Source organism: Phyllopteryx taeniolatus, chromosome 12 (assembly GCF_024500385.1).
Source record: "Phyllopteryx taeniolatus isolate TA_2022b chromosome 12, UOR_Ptae_1.2, whole genome shotgun sequence".
Taxonomy (NCBI): domain Eukaryota; kingdom Metazoa; phylum Chordata; class Actinopteri; order Syngnathiformes; family Syngnathidae; genus Phyllopteryx; species Phyllopteryx taeniolatus.
The window spans coordinates 1,558,739-1,570,716 of NC_084513.1; the positions used below are offsets into that span (position 1 = coordinate 1,558,739).

Genomic DNA, 11,978 nt, shown 5'->3' on the forward strand with positions numbered 1-11,978 from the left:
TGAAGTGTGGTGTGGTTCTGTTATGGTTTGGCTGTTTGCAGATAGGAAGTGTTTTTTGGCTATTTATCAAAACTTTACATGTGCTTTTGTTCTGTCAGTGAGCAGCTCATCGGATGACAACAAGAAAAAGAAACAGAAAAGAAAGGGAATGCCGGAACAGAACCTGGACCTGAGTCTAAGTCTGCCCACCAAACTGGCCACACTGCAGGTACTCATATTCATAAAATGCAAAATACATAAAAAGCAAAGAATTCTTCTTCTAAATGACATCAAACAGGAAGAAGGCTCAAAGAAAGTCTTCTACTCCTTATCAAACCTATACAATATGAAATTATTTTGAATTGGATGTCATCATTAATAGTGTTTGCATGGTTATGAAACATCCATCCATCCATTATCTGAGCCGCTTCTCCTCACTAGGGTCGCGGGCGTGCTGGAGCCTATCCCAGCTGTCATCGGGCAGGAGGCGGGGTACACCCTGAACTGGTTGCCAGCCAATCGCAGGGCACATTGAAACAAACAACCATTCGCACTCACAGTCATGCCTACGGGCAATTTAGAGTCTCCAATTAATGCATGTTTTTGGGATGTGGGAGGAAACTGGAGTGCCTGGAGAAAACCCACGCAGGCACGGGGAGAACATGCAAACTCCACACAGGCGGGGACGGGGATTGAACCCCGCACCTCAGAACTGTGAGGCTGACGCTCTAACCAGTCGGCCACCGTGCCGCCGGTTATGAAACAATGATCCCTAATATGTTTTAATACTGGTGGCACGGTGGGTGACTGGATAGCACATCTGCATCACTGTTCTGAGAACCGCGGTTAAAATCCTGGCCTCGCATGTTCTCCTCGTGCCTGGGTGGGTTTTCTCCGGGTACTCTGGTTTCCTCCCACATCCCCAAAAACATGCATGGTAGGTTGATTGAAGACTCTAAATTGCCCATAGGTGTGAATGTGAGTGCGAATGCTTGTTTGTTTCTATATGCCCTGCGATTGGCTAGTAACCGGTTCAGGGTGTACCTGAAACTCCTGCCAGCAGTTGCTGGGATAGGCTCCAACACAACACGCCTGCAACCCTAGTGAGGATAAGCGGTACTGAAAATGGATGGATGGATGGATGGATGGGTTTTAATACTGATAAATGTCTGACTCTATGAATCATAATCCTATCGCTTTGTTGGAATAATCGCAGTCTTGTGACTACTTTCTTCAAACCTCATAACGCTGGGCTCTGAAGCTATACAACAAGGAGCTGGAGGCAGAGTTCGGACCCTTTGACGAATGGGTCAACACATACGAGCTGTTCCGTGGGAAGGCCAATGAGGAAGAGGGTTCGACAGAGGAGAGGTTCGTCGGCAAGTTTAAGGTGAGACCATTGTGACAAATCAGTGTTGCCATCAGATTTGCTGTACTCCACAATGTTAGTTTCCGTGTCTGTAGGGGCGCTTCTGCTTGTATAAGCTCACTGAAGATGAGGAAGACGAGTGGGAAGAAGACGATGGACACCTCAGAGTCAACAGAGGGATTCCGCAGAACATGCCAGTTCAAGTCCTTATTCGGGTTTACATCGTCTCTGTAAGTTCTGCTGTGCTCTGTTGTGTTCTGATCTCCTTATTGTCTGACTACTGTATTCTTCATTGTGCTGTCCCTGAAGGCATCAAACCTGCACCCAGCTGACCCGGACGGAAAGGCGGACCCTTATGTCGTTGTTCAGCTCGGCAAGAATGAAATCAAAGACCGCGACAACTACATCCCGAAACAGCTGAACCCTGTCTTTGGAAGGTTGCGGTCACCCCTTGACAGTTTTGTCATCAAAAGTACCCACCGGTTGATTTGTTCTGTCTTCCTCTAGGTCATTTGAGATTCAGGCGACATTTCCTCAGGAGTCTCTACTGTCAGTGCTCATCTATGACTATGACATGGTGGGAGGGGACGACCTGATAGGGGAGACCCGGATTGACTTGGAGAACCGCTTCTACAGCCGACACCGAGCCACCTGCGGACTGCCTACTGAGTACAGCCTGTGAGTAGTAACGACCCCGTCCTACTGTTCCAGTTGGGTTCAGCTTGTCACAGTATGGTTTTGAACAGTAAAACCTTATCAAGTTTGTGATTTTAGCATAAGAAAAGGTTTAGAGATACGTTTGGGGGCTAGGGTTAGGTGAGGTGACAATTTACACATTTACCAATCAATATAATGCAGAGGGTCTAGCTCCACCCTTAAGATCAGGGATCACCATTTTTTTTCTTGGCCACTGATTTATTGTGAAGGGCTACTAGTTTGATACACACTTCTGAACTAATGAATTAGCTCAAATTACCTGTAATTATTAATTATTCTCAATCTATAGTATGTGAAGACACTGACACATTTCAGTGACTCCTCACAATAATCAACAATGATTTAACAAGGTAAGAAACAGATATCAATAAGCAACAATTTATTTCTATAAATCTCTTAAAGTGATTGTCAATTCTACTTCCCCTGATGAGCCCTTCTTTAGGTACTATATTACCACAAATAGTAACCCAAGTGACAGGTGCTGAAAACTGAAGCGTTTTATGGTATGCATATTTTGGTACCCTCCACCCATCCATCCATCCATTTTCTTTACCACTTAGCCTCACTAGGGTCGCGGGCTGCTGGAGCCTATCCCAGCTATCTTCGGGCGGGAGGCGGGGTACACCCAGAACCGGTCGCCAGCCAATCGCAGGGCACATAGAAACAAACAACCACTCGCACTCACATTCACACTTACGGGCAATTTAGAGTCAACCACTGTACTGTTATTTTGGTACCCTCCACAACAACAAAAAGTAGAGAATTGTATTTTCTCAAACCAAACTGAACCGCTTGATAACTTGATGGCTTTTCCTGCAGCTTCTTTTTACGAAAGCACATGATTGATGATTGTCACATTTGTGAGTGAGGTTGTACTGTAGCTATAGAGTATGAAAGCCACCAATGTACCACTGTCAGGGTCAATCTGTCTGTATCATTATGCAGCAAGTCCATATGTGACGTTATGATATCAGTGTGAATATTCTCAAATAGCAAAAAGGGTGTTCAGCCTAACTTGACAACGTCCAACGTCCTGTCTGTGCCTGCTGATTGTGTGCCCCAGTGAAGGTTATAATGCCTGGAGAGACTGTCTGAAGCCATCTGAGCTGCTGTCGAAGCTGTGCAGAGAAAATGACGTGGATGGTCCTCACTTCAGACCAGGATGTATCACTGTGGCCGACAAAGTCTTCACTGGCAAGACTCTCTTTATGCATGAAGGTGGGCACCGCAGCTCCAGGTATTGAGTATGATCCCAACTCCAAAGGATGATCCTCATGTGTGCATACGTACCAGACGAGGAACCGATGGAGTCCTATGAGGACTTGTCTCTGAAGATTCTGCATCGTTGGGCTGAGATTCTGGACATGGGGTGCAAACTGGTACCAGAACACATCGAGACCCGGACGCTATTTCACAAAGCTCGGCCTGGAATGGATCAGGTATGACTGAGTATCTAAACATCAGAGGTACCAAAGTATCACACGAAATAATAATAATAATAATCATAACTTTATTTGGATAGCACCTTTAGAAACACGTTCATAAAGTGCTTTGACACACAGAATAAAACACAGTACACACCAAACATCACGATCGTATATCAGGAAAAACAAAACAGTGAAGCCCCAGGCAATGAAACCCCAAGCGATGCAAAAAAACTCACCTTGCCCAACTGAGACCAAGAGGTAAGACGTAGAATGAAAAGATACACCCCGGAACAGGTGGGTGCCATGGTTGGGTATAAAAGGAGCTTCCCTGAATTGCTCAGTCATTCACAAACAAAGATGGGGCGAGGTTCACCTCTTTGTGAAAAAGTGCGTAAGCAAATAGTCAAACAGTTTAAGCACAATGTTCCTCAACGTACAATTGCAAGGAATTTAGGGATTTCATCATCTACGGTCCATATCATCATCAAAAGGTTCAGAGAATCTGGAGAAATCACTGCATGTAAACGGCAAGGCCGAAAACCAACATTGAATGCCCGTGACCTTCGATCCCTCAGGCGGCACTGCATCAAAAACCAACATCAATTTGTAAAGGATATCACCACATGGGGTCAGGAACACTTCAGAAAACCCATGTCTGTAAATACAGTTCGCCGCTCCATCCATAAGTGCAACTTGCAACTCTACTATGCAAAGCAAAAGTCATTTATCAACAACACCCAGACAGGCATTCTTGGTTGATGTACAGCTTCAGTCCGGGGTCTCCGTTGTCGTATTTTACGCTTCATAATGCACCACATATTTTCAATGGGAGACAGGTCTGGACTGCAGGCAGGCCAGTCTAGTACCCGCACTCTTTTACTACGAAGCCACGCTGTTGTTAACACGTGCAGAATGTGGTTTGGTATTGTCTTGCTGAAATAAGCAGGGGCGTCCATGAAAAAGACGTTGCTTGGATGGCAGCATATGTTTCTCCAAAACCTGTACGTACCTTTCAGCATTAATGGTGCCTTCACAGATGTGTAAGTTACCCATGCCATTGGCACTAACACAGCCCCATACCATCACTAATGCTGGCTTTTGAACTTTGTGTCCATAACAGTCCGGATGGTTCTTTTTGCATAGTAGAATTTCAAGTTGCAGTTACGGATGTAGCGCCAAACTATATTTACTGACATTGGATTTCTGAAGTGTTCCTGAGCCCATGTGGTGATATCCTTTACACATTTTGATGCAGTGCCCCCTGAGGGATCGAAGGTCACGGGCATTCAATGTTGGTTTTCGGCCTTGCCGCTTACATGCAGTGATTTCTCCAGATTCTCTGAACCTTTTGATGATATTATGGACTGTAGCTTAAAACCCTAAATTCCTTGCAATTGTACGTTGAGGAACATTGTCGTTAAACTGTTCGACTATTTTCTCATGCACTTGTTCACAAAGGGCTCAACCTTGCCCTATCTTTGCTTGTGAATGACTGAGAAATTCAGGGAAGCTCCTTTTATACCCAATCATGACACCCACCTGTTACCAATTAACCTGGTCCCCTATGGGATGGTCCAAACAGGTGTTTGATGAGCATTCCTCAACTTTCTCAGCCTTTTTTGCCACCTGTCCCAGCTTTGCTGGAACGTGCGGCAGCCATAAAATTCTAAGTTAATGATTATTTGCTAAAAACAATCAAGTTTATCAGTTTGAACATTAAATATCTTGTCATTGTAGTATATTCAATGAAATATAGGTTGAACATGATTTGCAAATCATTGTATACTGTTTTTATTTGTTTAACACAACGTCCCAACTTCATTAGAATTGGGGTTGTATTAAAATCGGAAGGGTCAAGGTTGGATTCCTTTAAAAGAGGTTGGATCACCCCCCCCCCCACACCCCCCAAATAAATAAAAAAAATGCAGAGGGGACTACACTCTCTGCTAAAGAACTATTAATGATATATCAAATGATGAAACCAACAGTGTTAAAAGCCTCTAAGAAATTTTGTGGGGATGGAGTCTCGACTGCATGAAGTTGGTTTCATTTGTAGCACTAACTCTGATAAAAGGGGAAGAGACACTGGCTTGAAATTATTAAAATGACAATGAATGGTCCTATGTGTGTTAATTATACTGTCTGGGGAGGTGATGCTTTGCCTGATGTCCCTAACTTGAAGGTGTTTTGTCTTTCAGCAATCTGCACTGAAGGCAGAACAAGGCCCGGTTTTGTGAATTTCATTGCATAAATATGGAGTTACATGGACTGTGTGTGTTGGTGGGTGCATGCGTGCGCAGGGTCAAGTTCAGATGTGGGTGGACATGTTCCCGATGGACCTACCTCATCCCGGACCTGCAGTGGATATTTCCCCTCGCAAACCCAAAGGGTGAGGCAAGCGTGTTGAACTGCACCTGAAGGCAGTTCAGGTGGACAGGATGTCAATACTGAGCGTGTGGTTGCAGGTATGAACTGCGCGTCATCATCTGGAACACTGAGGATGTCATTCTGGAGGACAGCAATTTCCTGACTGGTCAAAAGTCCAGTGATATTTACATCAAAGGGTAATATTTGTAATATTGTTATCGTTTCATGTAGGCATGTCACTACAGTAATCCATTTGTCTCATCTGTAGCTGGCTGAAAGGTTTGGAGAACGACCGCCAGGAGACAGACGTCCACTACAACTCTTTGACTGGGGAAGGAAACTTCAACTGGCGCTTCGTTTTCCCTTTCAGCTACTTGCCTGCTGAGAAGGTGATTGGAGTAGCTGTTTGAAACCCTTGCCTGTTAAAAGCTGGCCTTTTTTCACCTTTTTCGGGTTCTGTTGTGGATTAATGGCACTAAAAGATATTGCTCCAAAACACTAATTAGCAGCAACCAACAGACGGCACAAATAATCCAAGACTGTGTTCCAAAATATTCGGAAATTTCTGTTTTTGTCCATTTTCCTAAAAAGTCCATACGATTTACGGTGACTAAATCGATTAAAGATTTGTGTGTGTGTGTGTGTGCAAAATTAGATAAAATACAGTGTACCTATTTATTTTGCACAACCTTTAAAAACACAAAACAATTGCGTTAAAGAACTGCAAAGATCAATTTAGTTTCTGTCAATACAAGTACAATGGTGGTTATGGTGACCAGCTATCCAGCGCAACATTTAAAGTTGCCTTCTTGATCAGTTCACATTTTTTTGTAAAGTTGTAGCAAATTTGAATTAACAGTTTGACTTTACTTGGCAAAATTTTATGTCTTAAAAAAACACTACTACTACTAATATCGACTGTTTCCATGATTGACATATAAAACACATTTGAACAATTTGTTTGCACTTGTTCAGTGTAAAGTTGGGGCCTTGGGTATGGTAAGCCGTTTGAGCGTATACTATCCTACGAGTGCGCTGAATTGTCCATTGTACTATTATGCTCTTTGGGCTATATTCTGCCGTTGGTGCGTATTTCTGTATTTTACACGCCTGGCTTACGCGTTTTCAATTTTCCACTTACATGCAGTGATTTCTCCAGATTCTCTGAACCTTTTGATGATATTATGGACCGTAGATGATGAAATCCCTAAATTCCTTGCAATTGTACGTTGAGGAACATTGTCCTAAAACTGTTTGACTATTTTCTCACGCACTTGTTCACAAAGTCTCCAGGTCTCACTGTCATTGCCCACGTGAGCATTGAAGTCCCCCAGCAGGAGCGCGCTCCAGGACCCCCTCCAAAGACTCCAAAAAGGATTGGTACTCTGAACTGTTGTTTGGTACATAGGCATAAACAACAGTCAGGATCCGTCCTCCCACCCGATGGCGGAGGGAGGCTACCCTCTCGTCCACCGGGGTGAACCCCAATGTACAGGCGCAGAGCCGGGGAGCAATAAGTATACCCACACCTGCTCAGCACCCCTCACCGTGGGCAACTCCAGAGTGGAAGACAGTCCAACCCCTCTCGAGAGGACTGGTATCAGAGCCCAAGCTGTGCGTGGAGGCGAGTCCGACTATATCTCGTCGGAACTTCTCGACCTCACACACCAGCTCGGGCTCCTTCCCTGCCAGAGAGGTGACATTCCACGTCCCTAGAGCCAGCTTCTGTAGCCGGGGATCGGATCACCAAGGTCCCCGCCTTAGGCCAGCGCCCAGCTCGCACTGCACCCGACCCCTATGGCCCCTCCCACAGGTGGTGAAACCATGGGAAGGGGGACCCATGTTGCCCGGCCGGGCCCCATGGGTGCAGGCCCGGCCACTAGGCGCTCGCCTTCGAGCCCCACCTCCAGAGGTGGGCCCCGGTGACCCGCGTCCGGGCAAGGGAAACCTACATCCATTTGTTTTATTCATCATAGGGTTTTTTGGAGCCATACTTTGTCTGGTCCCTCACCTAGGACCTTGTTTGCCACAGGGTGAGCCTACTAGAGGCGCGAAGCCCCAGACAAGTTAGCTGCTCGGATCATTGGGACACACAAACCCCTCCACTACGATAAGGTGACTGCTCAAGCTCACACTTTCATTGTGAAAGTAACCCTCGTACGGATATACAGATGTAGGGCGTCCGTCCAGTGAGATGTGGGCACCTTTCGGCAAACTACTTCAAAGGAGCATGTGTTTTTGTATTCTCTCTCTATACCTACTCTATTAAATAAATACGGTACTATACTGCCCATGTCATTTAATCCGCATTTTGAAGGCCATCAATAAACGAAGTGGCCAGCTGTTGATCAGCGCTGCCCAGCAACCATACCAGCGGCACACACACTGGCGCGTCACTTAAACAGATTTTACGACCGACGATGAGATCAAATGTGAACAAAAATATTCCAAATCTAACACACCATCATGCCATTAAGATGTGTTGTGTGGCGCTTTCAGACAACCTGCCAAGCTGCCATGCAATATGTTTGAAACAAAAATGCCCCTCACAGCTCGAGCATGAAAGTTATTTAATTAATGACATAATGCAACACGGTGAAAGACTGGTTAGCACATCTGCCTCACAGTTCTGAGGACCCGGGTTCAAATCCGGCCTTGCCTGTGTGGAGTTTGCATGTTCTCCCCGTACCTGCGACGGTTTTCTCCAGGTACACCGGTTTCCTCCCACATCCCAAAAACATCCATGGTAGGCTAATTGAAGACTAAATTTCCCGTAGCTGTGAATGTGTGAATAATTGTTTATGTGTGCCCTGCGATTGGCTGGCGACCAGTTCAGGGTGTACCTCGCCTCTCGCCCGAAGATAGCTGGGATAGCTATCTTCGGGCGAGCATACCCGTGACCCTAGTGAGGATAAGCGGTATGGAAAATGGATGGACATACATAATATGTCGACGTACTGCCGTCGAGGGCCGCAATCTGGCGGGGACACGTTATGGCCATTGGGCAGTCGGTGAGCGTATATGGGCCAGGTGTCCGTCAGCATGCAGAGTCAGTCGCCGGGCTGCCAGCAGCCTTCGGAGGCTCAGAGCATGCGAGTGAATAAAAACGTGCAAAATTATGTTTCACCTTCCCGGGGTGGTAGACTACAGCCTCTGGAGCGCGGAAGAGGAAACCCTCTTATTCTTGGGCAGAATATGCGCAAGGCCAGATATGAGAGGGAATGCCCACATTTTAGGGTTACGCCACCTGAAGTGCACACATGGCCAGAAGATGTGCAAGTGATAGACTTAAGTGGACGGCAGCTTGAGCGCAGAGAGAAAAGCGCGGAGCTGTACACCTTTTCTGACTTACTATACCGCTAATCCTCACTAGGGTCGCGGGCGTGCTCGAGCCTATCCCAGCTATCTTCAGGCAAGAGGCGGGGTACACCCTGAGCTGGTCGCCAGCCAATCGTAGGGCACATATAAACAACCATTCGCACCTAAGGAAAATTTAGTCTTCAATTAACTGTAAGCATACGGGACAATATACGGTAGCCCAAAGAGCATACTATTTCATGGATATTAAGTAAATGCCTTTTACTTTGATTACACGCAGGGTCAATTTTGAATGTGATTACACGTTTTTGTCAAGGAGATTTTTATTTGTTTTCTTCTTATACCGTAGGTAGTGGTGGTGAAGAAGCGAGACAGCATTTTCTCCCTGGACAAAACCGAACAGAAGTTGCCCGCCATCCTCAGTCTTCAGGTGTGGGACTTTGAGACGCTCTCCTCCGACGACTTCCTCGGTATGTCACGGCACGTCAGCTTAAGTCCAAATTGTCGTCTTTTAACCTGGGTTTACATGCACGTGCTCAGGCACAGTGGAGTTAGACCTCCACGGGTTCCCACGCGGAGCAAAGACTGCCAAATCGTGCAAGGTGGACGTCTTCACGGATGGGACGGAGAGGATCTCCATCTTCCAGCAGAAGAGGTCCAGAGGATGGTGGCCTGTCAGCAAGTCTGGAGAGCTGACGGTATGCTAACCTCGCAATGTTGGACCTTGAGGAGTCCCCTGAAGGACCGTGAACCAACCTGGATAAATCCCAAAAGGTGAGTAGATTTGTTGACAGATGTCGCCCAATGACCTCACCAGGGGAAAGTGGAGGCGGAGTTCCACCTTGTGACAGCTGAAGAGGCTGAGAAAAACCCAGTGGGCCGAGCCCGCAAGGAACCAGATCCGCTACCCAAACCCAAGTAAGACTGTGAACCCCCGTTATTCATGGGGGATGGGGACCATGCCCTGCCGCAAATAGAGAAAATCCACAAATAAGTTACTCCCTGCCAAAAGATTTGTAATTGCCTTTACATGCCACAAGATGGGAGCAAAACATTATGTCTAATTGAAACTCCTTCAACATACTTCCTTGACGCAAGGATGTTGCAAAACCAATACTGTTCTTCAAAAATAGTGATTATGTGGAAAAAAAAATCAGTTTGTGCAGGTCATATTATCAAAGTTAATTAAGAGTAAATATTGGTACATTTAAGAATCCTTTTTAAGGCCACTTGAAGTTCATCTAGGCTGCCTTAGAAATGGCAGGAGTTTGGTGTGAGACCCTTTTGCTTCTTAGCAGCAAGCACTAGAAAGTGCAATTAATTTAAGATCTAGTTTGCTGCCTAAATGGGCTACCATAAAAAGACCTTTTAAATACTTTTTAAGGCCACTCATCAAATGTAGGACTGCCCATTCACTAACGATAATGCCACGTTACAAAGATTTCTTAACGCTAATCTACCTTTTGGGTCAAATCATTCTTTTGTGCAAGTACTACAAAGTTTGCTTACACTAAGGTTGTACCAGGTGAAATTTGACCCATGTCTACTAAAATGGATTTTAAAATTCACCAGTATGGGTTTAATCAGGGGAAATTTTGAGAATTGTGGTAATTTTGAGACTATGAAAGAGTAAAACAGCTTGCGAATGACGGTACAGAACAGAGGTGGGACCAAGTCCGACTCAAGTGTTTTCCCACAAGTTGAGTCTCAAGTCGGATCAAAATTGAACCAGAACATACACCGGGTTTACATGATGACTTAGAAATTAAAAACAAAGTAACGGCACTGATTTGGTATGAGACAGTAAAGAAACATTAATACATTCCAAACAAGACCTTGACATCGTCCGATATTCCTTGTGTACCCTGCTCCCCAGCCGTCCCGACACCTCCTTCTCGTGGTTCGTGAACCCCTTCAAGTGTTTCTTCCACCTGGTGTGGCGGAACTACAAGAAGTACATCATCATCGCTCTGGTGCTACTCATCACGGCGCTCTTCCTGGCCCTGTTGCTCTATACGCTACCGGGCGCCATCTCCCAAAAGATAGTGAATGGATAATACAGTACATGCATACAAAGCTATAAGGTATCATTTGCATTCATGACATTTACATTCATTCTTAATTAGGATCCACTTATTTGTCTGTAACCCACACAGGGTGTAAATAATTCAAGCCTAACTAGTTTTCTGTCTATTCGGGCTGTAATAGACAGACTGCTTATACTTCTTTAAAATCATAGACATCGCCAAGGTTTTTTTGTTTTTGAAGAATTGGGATCAAGATAAATTATTTCAAAACCTTTTCCACCTATAACCTGTACAAGTCATTTAAATATAAATAATGTGGTTGCACAAGTGCGCAGACCGTCATAACTGGCTGTGTTCAGAATTTACCTTTCACATTCAAACTCATGTTAAATGAGTCAGCACACACCTGTGACCCTCAATAGGATAAGCAGTGTAGAGAATGGATGGATAGTTAAGTCTGCAGTTATGAGAGTGTGTACACTTGTGCAACCAAATTATCTAATTTGTCCAATTTTACTCACACACAAGATTTGTTTTGCTGAGTTAATTTAATTTATAATGGTAGAAAAAGTTTTGAAACTATCAGTCTCATTTTTCCCCCACAAAAAAAAACTGGCGTTTGAACAGGGGTGTGAATTTCTGATGTAGTTGGACTTTGGTTTAAACATGGCAGTTCATGTTTTATTGTTAGAAGTATGATTTACCTGTGGTCATTTCTGTCATCATAAATGAACATTAAAAAAAAAAAATTAAGAACCTCTTTGAATAGCCATT

At 44.9% G+C, this 11,978-nt stretch overlaps 1 protein-coding gene across 1 annotated transcript in view; it reads left to right on the top strand.

The window, feature by feature from the left end:
• The window catches only part of fer1l6 (fer-1 like family member 6), a 45,648-nt gene extending 33,715 nt beyond the window's left edge, over positions 1 to 11,933 (top strand). Inside the window, exons 33-46 of the mRNA XM_061793275.1 lie at positions 99 to 208; positions 1,241 to 1,369; positions 1,444 to 1,578; positions 1,658 to 1,785; positions 1,856 to 2,026; positions 3,129 to 3,283; positions 3,359 to 3,504; positions 5,793 to 5,881; positions 5,958 to 6,056; positions 6,128 to 6,248; positions 9,527 to 9,647; positions 9,718 to 9,875; positions 9,995 to 10,095; positions 11,054 to 11,933. Coding sequence (XP_061649259.1) covers positions 99 to 208; positions 1,241 to 1,369; positions 1,444 to 1,578; positions 1,658 to 1,785; positions 1,856 to 2,026; positions 3,129 to 3,283; positions 3,359 to 3,504; positions 5,793 to 5,881; positions 5,958 to 6,056; positions 6,128 to 6,248; positions 9,527 to 9,647; positions 9,718 to 9,875; positions 9,995 to 10,095; positions 11,054 to 11,234 — 1,844 coding nt within the window. The 3' untranslated portion in view covers positions 11,235 to 11,933. The remainder of the gene's footprint in view (positions 1 to 98; positions 209 to 1,240; positions 1,370 to 1,443; positions 1,579 to 1,657; positions 1,786 to 1,855; positions 2,027 to 3,128; positions 3,284 to 3,358; positions 3,505 to 5,792; positions 5,882 to 5,957; positions 6,057 to 6,127; positions 6,249 to 9,526; positions 9,648 to 9,717; positions 9,876 to 9,994; positions 10,096 to 11,053) is intronic.
• The last annotated feature ends 45 nt before the right edge of the window (positions 11,934 to 11,978 follow it).